This window comes from Sphaerulina musiva (genome assembly GCF_000320565.1).
Source record: "Sphaerulina musiva SO2202 unplaced genomic scaffold SEPMUscaffold_1, whole genome shotgun sequence".
In the NCBI taxonomy this organism is placed as follows: Eukaryota; Fungi; Ascomycota; class Dothideomycetes; order Mycosphaerellales; family Mycosphaerellaceae; genus Sphaerulina; species Sphaerulina musiva.
Window position 1 is genome coordinate 857,935 of NW_016017383.1, and position 17,790 is coordinate 875,724.

At 46.7% G+C, this 17,790-nt stretch overlaps 5 protein-coding genes across 5 annotated transcripts; 3 read left to right on the plus strand and 2 right to left on the minus strand.

Annotated features, from left to right (window-relative positions):
* The first annotated feature begins 251 nt into the window (after positions 1 to 251).
* Positions 252 to 2,161, plus strand: SEPMUDRAFT_145703 (UPF0183-domain-containing protein). Its single transcript, XM_016903216.1, has one exon. The coding sequence runs from the start codon at positions 396 to 398 to the stop codon at positions 1,851 to 1,853; it is 1,458 nt and encodes a 485-aa protein (XP_016764587.1). The 5' UTR covers positions 252 to 395; the 3' UTR covers positions 1,854 to 2,161.
* Positions 2,162 to 7,796: 5,635 nt separating this feature from the next.
* Positions 7,797 to 9,124, plus strand: SEPMUDRAFT_145704 (acyl-CoA N-acyltransferase). The gene is made up of 2 exons (XM_016903217.1): positions 7,797 to 8,384; positions 8,555 to 9,124. The coding sequence occupies exons 1-2, from the start codon at positions 8,029 to 8,031 to the stop codon at positions 8,784 to 8,786; spliced, it is 588 nt and encodes a 195-aa protein (XP_016764588.1). The 5' UTR covers positions 7,797 to 8,028; the 3' UTR covers positions 8,787 to 9,124.
* A 256-nt stretch (positions 9,125 to 9,380) lies between these two features.
* On the plus strand, positions 9,381 to 11,378 carry SEPMUDRAFT_29032 (DUF1613-domain-containing protein; the record flags this gene model as incomplete). The annotated part of the gene is made up of 4 exons (XM_016908448.1): positions 9,381 to 10,201; positions 10,274 to 10,587; positions 10,735 to 10,910; positions 11,253 to 11,378. Coding segments are annotated over 4 exons (1,437 nt in total), but the record flags the coding sequence as incomplete, so codon positions are not given.
* On the minus strand, positions 10,848 to 14,359 carry SEPMUDRAFT_145706 (uncharacterized protein). Its single transcript, XM_016903218.1, has 5 exons — positions 13,862 to 14,359; positions 13,757 to 13,770; positions 12,185 to 13,677; positions 11,906 to 11,972; positions 10,848 to 11,850 (listed from the first exon to the last, which is right to left on the minus strand). Exons 1-4 carry the CDS (start codon positions 13,881 to 13,883, stop codon positions 11,909 to 11,911), a joined length of 1,593 nt encoding a protein of 530 aa, XP_016764590.1. The 5' UTR covers positions 13,884 to 14,359; the 3' UTR covers positions 10,848 to 11,850; positions 11,906 to 11,908.
* Positions 14,360 to 14,652: 293 nt separating this feature from the next.
* SEPMUDRAFT_145709 (tannase and feruloyl esterase) lies at positions 14,653 to 17,237 on the minus strand. The gene has a single exon (XM_016903219.1). The coding sequence runs from the start codon at positions 16,574 to 16,576 to the stop codon at positions 14,909 to 14,911; it is 1,668 nt and encodes a 555-aa protein (XP_016764591.1). The 5' UTR covers positions 16,577 to 17,237; the 3' UTR covers positions 14,653 to 14,908.
* Between the last annotated feature and the right edge of the window lie 553 nt (positions 17,238 to 17,790).

The window sequence follows — 17,790 nt, forward strand, 5'->3', positions numbered from 1 at the left end:
AAACAATGCCACGGTTCGCAAAGTGATCAGAGCTTCGGAGCTGGCTGTTATCGCTCGGCATGCTGCGACGCTGCGTCACCCCTCCCTCCCCTCATGACTCGTCACCAGCACAGTTCATCAGTATACTCAGTTACTACTCACACGTACATCCATTCAAAGACCAGTGATCGATCATCGTGTTCTGGTCAAGGCCAAAGACTGAACTCCCACCTCTCCCACAACACCAATACCACCACCACCACCACCACCATCGCCAACAAAAGCACATCGTCTTCTCCACTCCAGCATGGCTCCCACATGACCTTCCGCAGGCATGTGGCCGCAGCATCATGACTGCGCTGTCTTTCCCATACGACCGCCTTAACCCGTATTCTCCTTTCACTTGATCTCTCAATATGGCTGCGGCGGCGGAAATGCTTTCGGTCCTTCCTGGCTACTCTCTGGGCTTCATGGCCTTGGGCTCCTCCCTCCATGCAATCCTCACCGCCATCAAAGAGGAGCCCCACGGCTTTTCCAAGGTCGACTTGACTATCTCACAACATTCGCCGTTGCAGACACCTGTTGTAGTGTCGCTACCAGAGAGAGGACTTCGGCTGCGCTTCGATGGACGCGACCAGCGCTTACGGCTGATCGAAGTCATGGACTTTGACAAGGCACGGGTGGCATACAAGGGTAGCGAGCTGGTGAAGGAGGGCTCTACTGCGACATTTAAACGAATCTATCAGCTCTTCGGAGCGTCGTATCCAGGGGAATACCTTGCTCCAAGATCGGGGAGGACGGGGACATACACACTTTCATGGCCGGGAGTCGCTTTTACATTTCCCTTACAGCACTCTGCTTGGGCAGCAGACAAGGACCATGTGTCCCTCCTAGGCTCACAGGCGGCGTCATCAGCAACCTCCATGGCTGTGTTCGAGGGCAACAGCTGGCCTGAAGCTCGCGATATGCTGTTCGTGAAGACGCCTGACGGACCACGGACATCAGCTCTCACTTTGCAACCTCGCGATATGCTGCCAGCGGAGATTGAAGAAGCTCACATCACCGGCTCTGGGCAAGTCGAGCTTATCAGGCGTGCTCCAGCGCTGCCGTTCCACATTCTATTAGGCCAAACAACGCCACAAGATCTGCTCACTGAGCTAGGTCCGCCAGATGCCTACCACAAACGGGACCCACAAACAATGCCGGAACAAACCACTCATCAAAGACCACGGAGCAGCTCTAGATCGAATGGTAGAGCGCGTCCAACACCTCCATCGAGCTACTCGTCCACGGGCACAGATACTTACGATACAGACTTTGATTCCGGAAGTGCAGAAGACGACGCAGTCGAGAGAGCCACTCGTGAGACTTTCTGGAGCTACTTCAGCCACGGCATGGACATACTGGTAGGACCTTACAACGACCAGATTTCCTTACCAGAAGAGTTCGCCCACCTTCCACAAACGCCGCTTTCAACGAGTCCTCGCCTCGTCGTGCTCAAGGTCGTCATCCAAGGGAACGTCCCTGGATCTTATGCTTTCAACCGTCATCGTCGCTTGAGATGGGAAATGTACCTACCCAAAGCCAGCAAAGGGTTTAATTCCGAGTACCACTTTGATGATATCAAGCCTGACCTCATGCAAGCTTTCCAAGGGGTGTGGCCCGAGTCTGAAATGGGAAGGGGAAAGGTGATTAACAGAACTTGGGGTGCTGGGCCCAGTGATAGCAGTTTCTTCTTGCTTGAAAGTGGGCAGGAGTTGATTGAGGGAGCAGGAAGTGAGAGCTTTATCGATAACAGCAAGTTGCATAATTTCCCTGGACTGACGTTTGAAGTGTTGAGCAACGGGGCCGTTAGTGCTCTGACAGTTTCTTGAGAGGGTGAATGAAGTGGGAAGATGCGTGACGTCGCTAGGTGCGAGTGGGCATGCTGCGGGATCGTTGTGTAGATCACACTCAGATACATATCATCCATTTGTCAAAGGCATATCAGTCCCTTTTATAATGCACACAGTGCACAATGAAGGGCTGAATCAGCATGTGAGCATAGATGGGCCCTGAGGCCTGAGGCAGTAAGGCTTGAGGATCGGTGCGGGCCGATCAATGTCCCACGCAATCGAATGCAGGAACGTGTTTGGACAGAAGGACATGGGTGCCCTGGCATTATATGACATAAGTTATATAAGATAATAGGGGCTACTAATTCCTTAGTATATATATATAGAGTTAGGGATACCTACCCCCCTCTTTTCTCTTCTTAAGAGGTTAGACCTCGGACCTTAATTAATCTACTTATTGATTAGTATTCTATTAATCTTCTTAATTAGGCACTAGTATAGTGTATAGTTCTAATAGTTATAAGCCCGGCTTGCTCTATTTGACCTAATTAAGTACCTAAGATTAGCCAAAATCCGCTATATTAAGAAAAACCCGAGGACCGTATACTATTACTTTATACCTACCTAAACCCGTTTATCTAGAAGAAGAGAAGAAAGCCCGAGCCTATTAGATTAGCTTACAATCGACCGATCCCCGAGTCCTAAGTTTTAAGAGGTTAAAGAAATACCTAGTAGCTCGTATCCTAGGTATTAAGAGTAGTTTAACGAATTTAACGAAGACACTATAGCTAATTCTCCTAAACCCTTATTATTAACGACGACGTCGATTACTAAGCTACGCACCTAGCAGGACTGGAATATATAGATTACCTATATTAAGAGGGAGGCAGTAAAGCTCTAGATATAGGCTAATATTAACCTAGAGATAGCTAAGGCTGCTAAGCTAGATCTAGAAAACCTAATATAGCTTAAAGGACAACCTGTCTTTAACTTTGCGTCTCTACCTACTAATATTACCCTAATAGCTCTTAGTCTAGCTTAATTCAAGTATAGGTATAACAAGGATATATAGGAACTTAAGCAAAGGGGGTATTAGAAGATTGAATTAATTATTAACTAGTCTCTCTCTATAGACCTTTAATATAGGGTAATTAATTGTAAGACAATTAGGCAGATACTCAAGATTCTCTTAGAATATACTAAATCTAATACCCTTGCTACTACTTAGTTATTAAAGAAAGAGTTAGAAACCCTTTCTTACCTACTATATAGAAAGTCTATTTATAACTATATATACCTTTAGTTCGTTTAGTATAGAAAGAGAGATACTGTTAGTAAGCAAGTAGACAATAAATCTACCTAGGTATAGTTGTCTTCTATAGCTCTAATATATAGAGACTATATAGCTATAAGGATAGGCAGGCTGCTTAATAAGCAAAATAATAGAGAGATAATATCTCTCTATTCAGAATTAAGAGCCTAGTAGTCCTACTTTTAGTATAATAGTAATACTAAATTTAAGAGTAAGTACAGAACTACTATTACTAGTATCTTATCTACTACTATAGCCGAATCTTCGTCCTTAACTCGATTATCCTCCTCTTTAAGAAAGCCCTACCTCTGTAGTAGGAACTATATATAAAAGGAATACTATTACCTTAATACCGAGTATCCGAGGCCTAAGGTATAGAAGCTAAGAGATAATACTAAGAGGAAGATTAAGAAGAGATTTAAAGAAGACAAGGGCTTAAAGGAAAGAGTAGACAAAGCGATTCAAGCTTATAATACCGCTTAAGGTTAAGGGTCGAGGGATAAAGATACTAAGAATAAGTTAGGTATAGCCGTAGAGGTCGAGGACACTACTGCTACTACTACTCTAGAATCGACCTTAACCTCTAAGGCATCTGTTAGTTTAATTAGCTACTATACCCGCCTTTATAACGCTATAATTCTAGATAGTAGTACTAATGTTTATATTATTAACGAGGCTATAAGGGCAAGGATCGTTAAGTCCGAGTTACTAACCTCCTCTAATATAGTAATCTCTAGGGACAAGAGATACTAACCTAAGGTAATTGTAGATACTACTATTAATCTTAATATAGGTAATAGAGTTACTAGGAAGCTTACTCTTCTTAAGGCAAGGCTTATTCCGGGATTCTTTATAAGTTTGGTCTTACTACAGATCCTTAATAAGAAGGGTATTTACTATAATACTAGAAACTAGCTAGATAGGTTGATTACTAGCTAATTATATAAGGAGCCTAGGCTCTAGGCATACCTTACCCCTAAATACAGTAACAGATATAGTTACTAGATTATTAAACGGTTGCCTATACTAAGAAGTGTTGCTAGAACTACTAGTTTATCTAGAATTAGTACTAGAATTAAGGAGGTAAAGTCTATATATACCCTATACTCTAAGAATACGGGGAAGTCAACCTTACCTACTTTAACGTTACCTTCTAGAATAGAAGAGGTAACTTAAACTGCTGCTACTATATAGTCTAGTTATAAACTACTCCTACCTTTAATAGTAACGGCTAATTAATAGTATTAGTTACTAGGCTACCTATCTATAAGGGCTATTAAGTACTTAGAACCTATATCTAAGGGTTACTAGGTAATTAAGTTAGAGAAAGAGACTCTAAATAGGGTTAATTGTAATACCTGCTTACTAGCTAAGGCTAAAGTAGTAATTTCGAGAAGGAAGGACAAGTATAGAGAGGTACTACCTAAGATAGAGAATACTAAGATAGCTATCTATTTATAGGACCTAATTAATATACCCCCTTCTCTCCCTAAACTAAATAGATTAGTCTTTAAGTTTTATAGCTACTAGTACTATAACTAGGAGGGCTATTATATTAGTAAACCTATAGTAACTAAGCTATAAGCAGTTACTAAGTTTAGAGGATATTTCAAAAGGATAGAAGTATTATTTAATACTAAAACTATTCTAGTTCGCTCTGATATAGAGGCTACTATTAGGAAGGATACTAGAAAGGCTATCTCTAGGTTAGGTATCACTACTTTGCCTACTACTACTAATACCCCTACTTAGAATAGAGCAAGTAAGGTTGCTAGAAGAGAGATTGTTACTAAATCTAGAACTCTTAGGATTAATAGCTATTTGCCTAAGAACCTTTAGCTATAGCTTATAGATTTAGCAGTATACCTTCTTAATAGGACCCCTACTACTAAGCTTAATTAGATAACTCTATTTAAGAAAGTTACAACTAAGAAGCCCTTCCTTAGCTATCTCTACCCGATTGGTTATAAGGCCTTTACTCTCCGTAGAGACATTACTAAGAGAGACAAGATAGAGGAGAGAGCTTATATTAGTTACCTAATTAGGTATGCCTCTACTAATATTTTCTGGATTTAGATACCTTTACCCCTAAATAAGGTAATTAGGATAAGAGATATAGTATTTAAGGATAATAAGAGGTACAATCCTCTAGATATTAATAGACAAACCTTAGGAGAACTAGTTCCTACTACTATTTACTAGACTGTAATTGACTCTATCTTAATACCTAAGGAATTATTAACCTCTAAGGGCATAGATAACCCCTTTCTAGCTAACAATATTCCGGTCTTTGCTATCTAACCTTAGGGAGGTAGTAAACAGTAGGGAGGTAAGATACTAGAACAGGAACTATTATACCTAATACTACTAGAAACACCCGCTAGAGATAAAGATAATATAGCTACTAACTAAGTTAGTTAGGCCCCGGAGGCCTTACCGGGTATACCCGCTTCTTTATTACTCTCCGCTTTTTCGGTCTCTTATTAGTACCCTACCTTAGATAGGGAGGTAGAAGAGAGTACTTATTAGTATAGTATAGACAACTATAGACGATAGATCGACTATAGAACTAGACGGTTAGAAGAGTATCTAAATAAGTTAAGTTGTACAGCTACTACGTCCCTCTAAGTCTATACTCTACCTACTCTTAAGGATCCTTACTAAGTAACTAGTTTACTATTACCCCCTACTAATTAGAGAGAGATAGAAAGGTATATTTATTATTAGCAATTCAGACAAGCGGTATTTGATAAAGCTAGAAAGCTTATAGGTAAGAGGACATTCAGGGTATTCTTTAGTTATAAAGGCTATAAGGTACTATTAGTCTAGGTATTTGCTTACAAAACAGACCCCTTAACTAGTAAGATTCTTAGGTACAAAGCTAGGCTCTGTATCCGTAGGGATCTTTAATTACTATTAACCTATAAAACCTATACTACTATACTTAGTTACAAGGTATTTAGGGCTATTACTATCCTAGCCTTTATAAGGAATCTGAAAACTAGGTAATAGGATATAGTAAATGCCTTCCTAAATACTACTATCCTATATATAGTATACTGTTCTATCCTAGAAGGAATAGAGGAGTATAGATTTAGACTAGATACCTGCTTTATCCTTAAGAAGGCTCTCTATAGATTAGCTAAGTTACCTTGCTTATAGTATAACCTATTTGTTATAAGAATAGAAGACTATAGCTTTAAGTTAGTTCCTAGAATTGACTGCCTAATAGTAAATATAGACCTTCGTCTACTTATAGTTTTCTATATAGATAATATTAGGTTGATTTATAAGAGGGACAGGGAGGATTAAGCTATCTTGTTTAACTAGTACCTACTTTCTAACTTTAAGGTTACTTAGAAAGACCCTAATTTCTTCCTAGGTACAGAGGTAGAGGAATTACCTAATATCCTAACTCTGAGCTAGACTGCCTACTTAACGAAAATTAGTATCAAATTTAGTATTTATAAGAGGGCTCGATTTCCGGATACTCTACTTCCTACTAGACTTATACTAGTACCTACTAGTAATACTACTAGATCTGACTTTATTAAAGGATATTAGATAAAGGTTAGTTCAATTAGTTATACAGCTGTTCTAGTAAGGCCTAATGTAGTAAAGGTATATACTACTCTTTCTTAATTTCTAAAGAATCTAAGCTAAGCTTATATAGAAGCTACTAATTACCTAATTGCCTACCTCTATAGTACTAAGGATATAAAGCTACACTTCTATAGAGAAAAGCCTAAGATAGAACTATATATAGATGCCTTATTTAGTAACAACCTAGACAGGAAGAGTTTATAGGGATTCTTAATAATAATGTATAGTAGTACTATTAATTAGCAAGCAACTAAGTAGAAGATAGTTACTAAATTAACCGTAGAGGCAGAGTTGTTAGTACTCTTATTAATTGCTAGTAATAGATACTAGTAGACTCGACTTTTCTCGGAATTTAACAAGGTATTTCCCCTAGGAAATAAGGAACCTATTAAGGATAGAACTAAGGTTTTCTATAACAACTAACGTATAGTAGATATCGCTAATTACAAGTATAGCTCTCTTAATACGGCTTTAAGATATATAGATATCTATTAGCACTAGGTAAGGCAGGAAACTATAGTAGGACGATTAACCGTAGAATAGATTAGGACTGCTAAGCAACGAGCTAATAGCTTTATAAAGAACCTTCTAAAGGGGTTATTCCAGTTATTCCGGACGAGCCTAGGGCTTAGATAGGTAAGGATATAGATATAGTTAATTATTAGATTAAAATAGACGGTTACTATATCTATTTTTTCAGCTTTCCTTATATAATTAAGCTAAGGGAGGTATATTTAGACAGAAGGATATAGATACCCTAGTATTATATAATATAAGTTATATAAGATAACAGGGGCTACTGATTCCTTAGTATATGTATATAGAGTTAGGGATACCTACCCCCCTCTTTTCTCTTCTTAAGAGGTCAGACCTCGGACCTTAATTAATCCACTTATTAATTGGTATTCCATCAATCTTCTTAATTGGGCACTAGTGTGGTGTGTGGTTCCAACAGAACGCGATGCCTCGAGATGGAAAGTACACGGGACACCACATCACAGCTGTGCCGTCTCTATTATTATCACGTTTCAGCAGCAGAAACCAGACCCACGAGGAGTACTAGGAGGTAGGTAGGTACCGCTCTCTTTGCTTTTTCCTCTCTGAAACGATTCCCTTGCTTCCAACGTCATCCTCCGCCCTGGGGTCAAGTCCGCGCGCGAGCGACATTCAGCTACAAGTTACCACCAACCCACTAGGGACTTTCTAGTTTCGTCCGTACACCATCGCCAACAGCCCTCCTCAACGCGACTACAACAACAGGCACAAGCACCAGGAACGCAGGACGCGAACACGCCCACAATGTCGCCCACTCCGAACGGCAATTCCTCCACTTCCAATTCCCTCTTCTCCTCCGCCCTCATTTCTCCCCAAGTGCTCTCCGCTCTCCCCGAAAACTACTCCATCCGCCCGCTCGAACGAACCGACTTCGAACAAGGCTTCCTCGATGTGCTCCGAGTTCTGACGCAAGTGGGAGACATCACTCAAGAGGAGTTTGAGAAGCGATTCGATGAAATGAAGGGTAGTACGAGTGATGTGCAAAGCGCGACAGTGGCAGGTTCTTCGCGACCCAATGCTGGTGGATATCACATTTTGGTGATATTGGATGCGGAGAAGAAGATTGTGGGGACGGGAGCGTTGATTGTGGAGAGGAAGTTGTGAGTGATATCGTTCCATTTTATTCCTAGGAACCCCTGCCTTTAATGGGTGTTTCTGCGTTCTTGGGGGGAGTGGATATACAAGCGATGAGCTGATGGAGCTTGTGTATTCGGAGAAAGCTGTATGCTCCCGATATACGCACGTGCGAGGCTGACTGTGGCATTTATAGTATTCACCATTTGGGACTTGTGGGACATATCGAGGACATTGCGGTCACAAAGGATCAGCAGGGCAAGAAGCTAGGGCTGAGGATTATTCAGGCCTTAGATCACTTAGCTGAGAAGGTGGGCTGCTACAAGACGATCTTGGACTGTTCAGAAGCGAACGAGGGATTCTATGTCAAGTGTGGTTACAAGAGGGCAGGCTTGCAGATGGCGCACTATTATGACCAGAAATCGTAAGCAGGACGATGGAACAGTATGCATTTGGGATAGACGAACACTACAGAAGAGCTGTACAGTCCACTGTTCAGCACAGTGAAGAGACTAGAAGTTCAATGAAGAGGCAGCGATAGAGTCTTGAGCACATTCAGCTTAGATACCTATATCAAGGACGTGATGGAAGTTCAGGCACGTCGGGCGAGTGGCTCTGTCATGTGCAAATCGATGACCATTTCGCACTGTTTTGCGGGCCCGCCAAGCCGATTAGCAGAGTTGCTATATCGCTTTGATGGTTCTTCCAACAACGTAGTTTTCGCTTGATGTTTATTAGATGTTAGTAAACTGTACTTATCCTTCGCCACGACTTCATGCCGTAGACCCAGTAGTTTTAGTTCTGTCGAGGCTCGGCATTGGACAGACTTTGAACAGAGTTCTGACTAGAGTGACGCTTGCTCCCAGACAACATCGACTCCTCCAAGCTCACTTTCGCAGTGACGGCCCCAGAAGACCATGGCAAAGACAAATGGAACGGTTGTAGCATTACCCAAAAAGCCCGCCTTCGAACCCAATGATAGCACAAAGATCAAGCAATCGATCGTACTTCCGGACGAGCTATGGCTGGCTGTACTAGAATGCCCCTGCACATTCCCAACAAGTGCCTTCAACACGGTCATGTTGAATCTGATCAAGAATCCAAACATCACTTCCAGTCACCTCTTCCGAGCCGACATCTTCTACGACAGCGAAAACGATCACTCATTCAATCCAGACGACGCCGCGGATCCTTACCGAGAAGGGCTTGTCAAACATCTCAAGACAGATCTTCAACCAACAAAGGCAACATGGCCAGACTTCCTCCTGGAGCGTACAATAGTGCGGCAGCTGATACCGAGAAATCCTCAACTCGACAAGCCCCTCGTACAGACTTGCCACATCTTCCGGCAGTACAGCTGCGATGGTAATCGGACTCTAGAACGAACGCTCGTCCTCTATATTCCACATGTTCTCAAGCTTGAGGATATGCCATTCTATCATCCGACCGTCTCGCAGCTTGCGTTCCTGCACACGTGGCGGAGCAACTCATCGACCAGTCCTGGCACGCCCACACTGGACGAACCGGAGAAGTCACCGGGCACACTCACACTTCTCTATCGCCTCTTCCCCAACGAGCAACTATCCACCAAACTCGAACGCACAGCTCTCAAGCTCCTTCAAACCATTCACAAGCATGGTCAGGGGCAATTGACAGGCTACGAAAAACGAGTCCATCATGACCAACTGATCCCTCAAAAGCGCTACCAAGACACATATACACGCTTGAAAACCACATATGGGAGATATCTGAGTGAGAATTGGGTCGAAGTCACAGATCCTGGAAAACACGTCTTCGAAGATATTGCCATTGCAGCTTTTCTCATCGAGCTCTGGAGAGACATGTACGCTGCTCCATCACCACCACTACAACAACAGCAGCAGCAGCAGACACTACTACAACCCACCAACATCAGCACACAGGAAACCAGCAGCAGCAGCAACTCAACAAACTTACCGCCATTCCCAGGCTTCATCGACATTGGCTGCGGAAACGGTCTTCTCACGTATATCCTCCTCTCAGAAGGCTACGAGGGTTCAGGTTTCGATGCGCGTCAACGCAAAACTTGGACAATTTTTCCCCCGGACATTCAATCACAACTTCACCAACAGATTCTCGTTCCGAGAATCTTTCAAACTGTTTATCAGCAGCAGCAGCAGCAGCAGCAAATTAACAACAACAACGATATCGACAATACCGACAACACCGATGATGAAGTCCTCAAACCTAGTAATAACCATCCCAACAACCCCCACTGGCATTCCGGTATCTTTCCTTCCTCCTCCTCACCCTCATCCCCATCCCCATCACCACCACCACAAGAAACCAACCCAACCCCAACCCGCCAAAGAGGAGAAGAAGAAGAAGAAGGAAAAGGAGGAAAATTCATCATCTCCAACCACGCCGACGAACTCACCGCATGGACTCCCCTCCTAGCCTATCTGAACAAATCCTCCTTCATCGCAATCCCCTGTTGTTCTCACGACTTGAGCGGTGCGAGATTTCGCGCGCCGGAAGCTACAGCTACTTGCATGGCACGAAGACGAGCGGAAGTAGCTGCGAAACGAGGGGAGAAGAAGGGGACGACGACGACGACGACGACGAGGACAATGACGACGACGAACAAAAACAATAGTGATGCATGTAGTAATAATGTGAATCGTAATCTTCATGACTGCAATGATGATAATGGTAAAGAAGGGGATTCTTCTCTGGCTTTTGTCCAACAAGAAAGGTTACCTCAACAACAAGCAGCAGGAGGAGGAGCGGCAGGAAATGACGAAGAAGAACAAGAAGATACTGTGGCGGGAGCAGAAAAGCTTCAGCGGAAAAACGACATCACTCTCACACAAGCCGCAGAGACCGGTTCTCTGAAAAAGACTCTGGTGCAGAAGAAGATGGCCTCTGCATATTCGACGCTGTGTGCATATGTGAATAGTCTGGCAGAAGAAATGGGGTTCGAGACGGAAAGTGATGTTTTGAGGATACCCAGTACGAGGAACACGTGTATTTTGGGTAAATGGCAGAAGAACGAAACGGAAGACCATCTGGAAGAGCGCTTCCACAAGGTTGCAGAACTGGTGGCGAGAGAATTGAAGAAGGACATCAAGAGTGTCGCGGAAGAGTGGATCGAAAGGGCAGAGAAACTGATGAAGAAGCCGAGTAGTGGCCACTGATTGATTTATGGACGGATCAATGGATTGGAGGAATGTTGGACCGACCAACCGATCGTCTCAGGTCAAGGTTAGGTATCCAGAAATTATGGAGTTCCCGACTAAGTATCAATCCTCATTCACTAGGTCGCCAGAGGCAGAGAGGCAGACTTTGTTGATGGAGGCTAGTAGAAAGCATTATGATGACTCGCCCGGGTTATGGCACAAAGCTTGATTCGGTGGAAGTCGTCCATCAAGGGGACAAGGGGGCCTGTATTTTGTCTCGCTTGGTGAGGCTTGATACGCTGTTGCTGCGATGTAGATGTGGCTGTGGTTCGGTCTGTGTACAGCGTCAGCAGACGTCGACGCAAGGGACGACTGGGTGGAGTCCTTACCTCCTAATTCGAATAATAGCCCGCCTTTCTAAGGTGGTATTCCTTCTCGCGATTCTCCTCTTTGCGTCTACATCACATGTGGTGTCAGCCTTATACTCTCGATTCATGCCGCATGCAAAACGAGCATGCGCTTCGCAATTCTACTGGTCGCGAAGATGTGATTGGGATCATGGCAGAGCGCAGCTTTGGATGGCCCGCCCGGCTTTCCGCAAAGTCGTGGCTCATCCACTCTCATTTTCTTCATTCCGACCACACCATCTCATCGAGTACTGTTCTTACCTCGAATTCGAGGGTTGTGGCGGTGGCTTTTTGTTCTCGCTCTTCTCGTGCGTGTGACTATGACGATGCTGATGGTGATGATGCTGTGATGATGCACGTTGATCAACATACCTCTCCCTAGCTTGTAGAACGTTAGCTGCTAATGCTCCTACTGCCGTAGCCACCACTCGTGGTATGGGCCCCTTCCCAAATTCGCTACCGATGAGTCCGCCAGCGAGTGCACCGATTGCGCTGTACCCTAGTCCTCGCTGGGAGGTATCGAGAGCACCTTTCGCTGCTGACTTACTTCGGGAAGCTACTGAGGGCGGTGCTTCGTCTCGTGGAGGAGGGCGTGATCGTCGTCGTCGGTCTCGATCGTCGCGCGAGTCGTCGGAATAGCTGTCTTCAGATGGCGTGCGGTCTCGTCGTGACCTTCTCGAACGTCTTCGGTCTCGACCTCGATCTCGGCTTCGGTGCGATTCGCGAGCGGTATCATCAGAATCATAGCCACTACCTCTGCTCCGATCGTCATACCGTCCATCGTGCTGTCTATTCTGCTGTGAATACGGGTCAGGCATATATCCCGGCTGTGTGCCAGGCGCCGCTTCCTGAGCGTACGGGTTCTGCTGGTAGTGCCCTGGTACTGGTGCCACTCTCGGCGCAGGTGCAGCAACCTGATTCATGTAGGTCGGCTGTACAGACCCCACATCTGACTGCGATGGAGGGAAGCCAGGTTGTCCTTGTGGGTGACTCGGTCCTCCATAGATGTGCGCATAAGGAACATATCCAGTAGACATGCCTCCGCGCAGTGTCGATGTCGACCGTGCTGGGTGCTGGTTCGGATCTTGTCCACCAGAGTTAATGCTACCAGGCACATTGGGTTGTGCTGCAAACGGCTGCGGCGAGCCATAAGCTCCATTCGAGGGCATTGGAGAGCCGTACGCGCTGTTTGATGGAGGAGGAGAACCATAAGCGCCATTCGAAGGCAGCGGAGATCCAAAAGCACCATTATGTTGAAACTGCTGAGCCGCTGCCGCCGCGCCGCCCATGGCTGCAGCACCTGCTACAGGATCGGTATACGATGTAGACGGAGGGCCTTGCTCTGTTGTAGGAACCGCTCCTTTTCCATATTCGACTCCACTGTTTCGAGACCTGCGCGAGGATCGATGATGGCCATCGTCCTTGCCGTACTTGTCGTCATCGTCCCGGCGCCGTGCTCTGCTACGCTTCCGACGCGGTCGATTGTTAATCTCGTCGAAGTCGTCAGCCCTGTGGTGAGGCTTTGCATCCGACCGCTTAGATCTGTGACCTTCGGATCGGTATCCAGCGTCTCGGTCGTCGTGAGAGTCACGATCGTCGTCGTACTCGTCTTCGCTGTAGCGCCGCGAGCGTCGTTTGCTCATGTCAGCATTCCTACTCTTCTCCTTTTCCAGGTCGTGTTCTAGTTGCTGCTCTTTGGCCTTATAGAAGCCTCCAGGAATCTTGTCGAACCACGCATCGGGAACCTTGTCAGTCTGTTTTTGACGCCAAGTTAGCAAAGCGAAGGCAATGCAATGTGACACCATCAACCGGGTTCTGGGGGGTTTGACTCACGCCCCACATGACACCTGTAGGGAGGCGGCAGATTAGCATGGGCACGATTCGTGGGTCCAACTCCAACCTGGTTGTTATAGTGTTCTCGTCCTGGCTCTTGCTCACCTCGTAGAATGAGCTTCTCCATATGATTTCCTATTGTCCGAAAGGTGCGGCTCGCACTTTCCAGGTGTCTTCTTCGACGCGGTCAAGACGCGATCAAGACGCGCTACGCTGAGACGATGCGATCGTGGTGCAGGTGTGCGGATCCACATATGTCGGGTATCAACACAGCAACATGGACATGGCTGGTGCGTGTAGTTTGAAAGGCTGCAAGCTCGCGAGGATGTCGCTGCAGTCTGGAAGTGCTCGACAACGCTATTTCTGCTGATGCGACGACGTTGCTGGCGGTGGCGCTGACGGTGTGGCGTGGCGTGGCGTGGTTGTGCAAGAGAGGTGTCCGTGAGTGTGCTGTGCTGTGCTGTGCTCTGCTGTACTGGGACAAGGGGCTTTGGAAGGATAAGGTAACCCGACTGCGGGATGTGAGGTGAGGTGGTGCAGTGTGAGGTGAAGTGAGGTGAAGTGAGGTGAAGTGCGGTGAGCAGTGGTGACCAAGACCTACCTATGTTGCGGCCAGAGCGAGCAGGCAGTGGAACAGAAGTGGAAGGTGCGGGTGACTACCCTACCTTCCTTACAACTACAGCGCAACTGTGAGGAAGGAAGGGAGGAGGAAGGAAGGAAGGAGGGTGTGCTCTATTCGGTCGCGCCTGCTCCCACAAGACCACCAACGACGTCACTACTGCGCTCTCGAATACCTATGGCGGACGGGAACCTGAACCTGACCTCGGAACCTGCAGTGCACTCGGCACTCACCAAGATTCCAAGATTCACTTCAGGTTGACGACGGGAGCAAATGTGTGTCTGCCACCTGGCACCTTTCCTTATCTGTCTATACCTAAGTACTGTATTCTCTAAACATTATCGATATCTTCATCAAAGGAAAGAAAACACATTCTACCTTATGTACAAGAGCCTGTTGACCATCCATCCGACGTCCTACCATCAATCACATTACTGCTGTCTCTGTCGAACTTTTTTTTTCGTCTCTACCTACCTAGGTATCAAGGTTTGCTGAAAGCCTTCTCTTCTGTACTGTCGATCTACCTGATCTACCTAATTGAAGCTGCCGTCGACATTACACAAGCGAGGCTGCGCACCAACCCCACACTCGGACCAGTTGTCAATGAGAACACAGCTCCAAGCACCCGGAGTCGCAGAATCGCCCCCGACGTAGGTGTTTCGATAGGGGAAACGGCAATGAGCGCGCTCATACTGAACTCCCAGAGATGGAGTATCGTACCAGAATTTGGTGCCGGTAAGCGTGTCCGGTGCAACACCATCTTCCACCCAACTTTGGAGATCGTCGATGATGTTATGCGTTGCAACACTGGCAGCGCCATTCTGTCCAAACATCCACGCGCCCGCTCCAGAAATTCCGCCAACACCGCAATGGGCCATGCCGGAGATGCGAAAGTATCGGTAAAAGTTGTCGAGCGCAGTGTGGTCGAGACCCATGGTTTTAGCGACTTTGAGATAGTATCTTTGACTGTTGCTGCCACTGACGAGAGGATCGGCCATGCCGTGGTATGCGATCATCTTGCCGCCGGAGTTCTGGAAGCCGCTGAGGTCTCCGTTGAACGAGGAGACATTGCCGTGATATGCGTCCAGGGCGTCGGCGGCGGCGTAGTCGGACTGATCCATGTCAAGCGCGTTGAAGCTGTCGTCGTCGAGTACGGCGTATTTGTACCAGTCTTCAGAGATGGCTTGGACACTGCCAGAGAGCTGACCCAGGCGGAATGCATCCACTTGGGAGCCGTAGAGGAGGGCCGGGAAGAGGAGTTCGCCTTCGGTGTTGTAGAGCTCGGTAAAGACTTGGTCGACAGTGCTGACTTGAGTGTCTGTAAGGCAGCCGGAAAGGGTGGCGTTGTTGGTGCAAGAGAGGACAGAGGAATCGAAGACGCACAGGGTGGGATCTTCGAGAATACCATCGTCGACGCCATCGATTTTGGCGTCGCATTGATCAAAGATGGCAGCTTGAACGGTGATCCAGTCGTCTTCAGTCAGAAACCTGCCATCGGAAGCAGAGGTACCAGTGAGCTGCACAAAACGGCCGCTCCATGCCTGAAGGTGATTGAAGTCGGCTGCAGAAGAGCCAGCAATGATGCCGTCAAAGTCGTCAGGGTACATTTGCGCCGACTTCATGCCTTGAGCACCACCCGCAGAGCAACCAATATAGTACGAATAGTCGGGTTGCTGGTCGTAAAATTGGCTGACTACTTCTTTGCCAGCAACCACAGCAGAGTGACGAGCGCGGTAAACCCAATCGATAATGACTTCGTTGTCGCTTGCGAACCAGGATCCATCGAAGGACGAACCATTGTGGCCCGCATTGTCACCGATAGCAGCAAAGCCACGACCAACGACGTAGTTCATGTCAACATAGTGGACGCATCCGTTGACACCACCGTTATCGGTGTTCATCGTACGACCATTCCACTCGTCATTCTCTGGCAGCCAAACTTCCATGTATGTCTCGGAAGCCTGACTGGTCTCGACATTCAGTACGACTCGGCATAAGTCAACGCTAGGTTGGACTGTTGAACCACATCCCACATCTGCTTGGCCCCCAGTGATGGTAATTGTCTCGTTGGCCGCATAAGATACACAAGAAACTGGCGCCACGGGCAAGCCAAGCTCTGTGAACGAGAGTGACGAGCAAAGGCTCGCGCAGCTGGAGGGCGTAGCCATCGGACTATCGGGGGTGGAGATTATGATCCCCATAAGCAACTCTGAGGCTGTGATTACCACAGATTCAGTTACTGAAGTCGTGTATGAAGTTGCTGCTGCGCTGATCGACGAGGTGAGGTCAACCAGTAACGATGTTGATTGGATTGGGGAAGTGACCGTCGAGATTGAAGTTTCAGATTGAGCCGGAAGGATAAGATTCGCGCAGGAGCAGAGGCTTTTGTGGACGAACAAGTAGCTTTAGTAGTCGTTGTACGTGATGTGAGTCTGTGAGAATCCTTGTCGGTGAAGTAGATGCCCTTGGATTAACGTCCAGGTAGATTCTTGCCTGGTTGTTGTGGTATTGAAGGGAAACGACTGGGAGACGAGCCACTTTCGAAGAGCGAGAGAAAGAGAGAAAGAGAGAGCTGTCGAAAGATAGTCTTCTCGAAGACTGTACTCCAGCCGTGTTATTTTGACCCGGGGAGCCACAAGGGGGTCCGTAGAAGTAGAAGGCTGGTGGTGGGGATTCTGTGGTATCCTTGTCACTGACGCGCCTAAGACGGCCAAGCAGAAGAGTGGAACGGTCGAGTGCACAGTAAGGTATCGACCGAGCAACCAATGAATCAACAGCGCAAAGAGTGTGATGAAGGAATACTGTCTGCAAACGAGTGATGCAAGAACGAATAGACAGGATTCCCAGGAGCGCGGTGATGGGTTGTTCGTCCCTTTAGAGAGAGCGTACCGCCGAATTTCCGCCATCAATATGGAATCGCGCCCACAGAGGCGTCTAGGCCAGCTGTAACAGATAAATTCTTTCGTTGTTTGTGCCTGGGACATCCGAAAGTGGATGGGCCAAGCGGGTTCATGCAGTGCTCCAGTCAAGACTAATGCGTGTCAAGGGTGCGTAGCGTTTCAATGCATAAGTACCTACGGTGGCTTGGGCGCGGATACACAGCGTACGCTGCGTAGCGTCGTCACGACAATGGTGTAGTGTTCTTAGACATCTTGAGCGGCTGGGTTCTTGGGTGGTTGTCCTTCCCACATGCTGTGCGATGGTATATCTGCACGGTGCCTGGAATTTTTCTGGTGGCGGCGGCCGCGGCTGAATGGTCAGGTATCCGCGACGCGGCAAAGGCATCCGCTGTGAGCCTGTGCTCAGTGTGCTGGAGGAAGTGGATCACGCTTGCTTCGGGGGTACTATCTACCTCCTGATTCCTGAAGTACACTGCAGCCTGTCACCTGTGCTTGTCATGACCAGGGTGTGAGCA

What these genes read in the sequence shown, in the direction of transcription:
- SEPMUDRAFT_145703 (XM_016903216.1), top strand. Translation starts at nt 396, where the DNA reads ATGGCTGCGGCGGCGGAAATGCTTTCGGTCCTTCCTGGCTACTCTCTG.
- SEPMUDRAFT_145704 (XM_016903217.1), top strand. Translation starts at nt 8,029, where the DNA reads ATGTCGCCCACTCCGAACGGCAATTCCTCCACTTCCAATTCCCTCTTC. An exon ending in TTGATTGTGGAGAGGAAGTT is followed by an intron (nt 8,385 to 8,554) that starts GTGAGTGATATC and finishes TGGCATTTATAG; the next exon opens with TATTCACCATTTGGGACTTG.
- SEPMUDRAFT_145706 (XM_016903218.1), bottom strand. Translation starts at nt 13,883, where the DNA reads ATGGAGAAGCTCATTCTACGAG. An exon ending in CCACAACCCTCGAATTCGAG is followed by an intron (nt 11,973 to 12,184) that starts GTAAGAACAGTA and finishes CATGTGATGTAG; the next exon opens with ACGCAAAGAGGAGAATCGCG.
- SEPMUDRAFT_145709 (XM_016903219.1), bottom strand. Translation starts at nt 16,576, where the DNA reads ATGGGGATCATAATCTCCACCCCCGATAGTCCGATGGCTACGCCCTCC.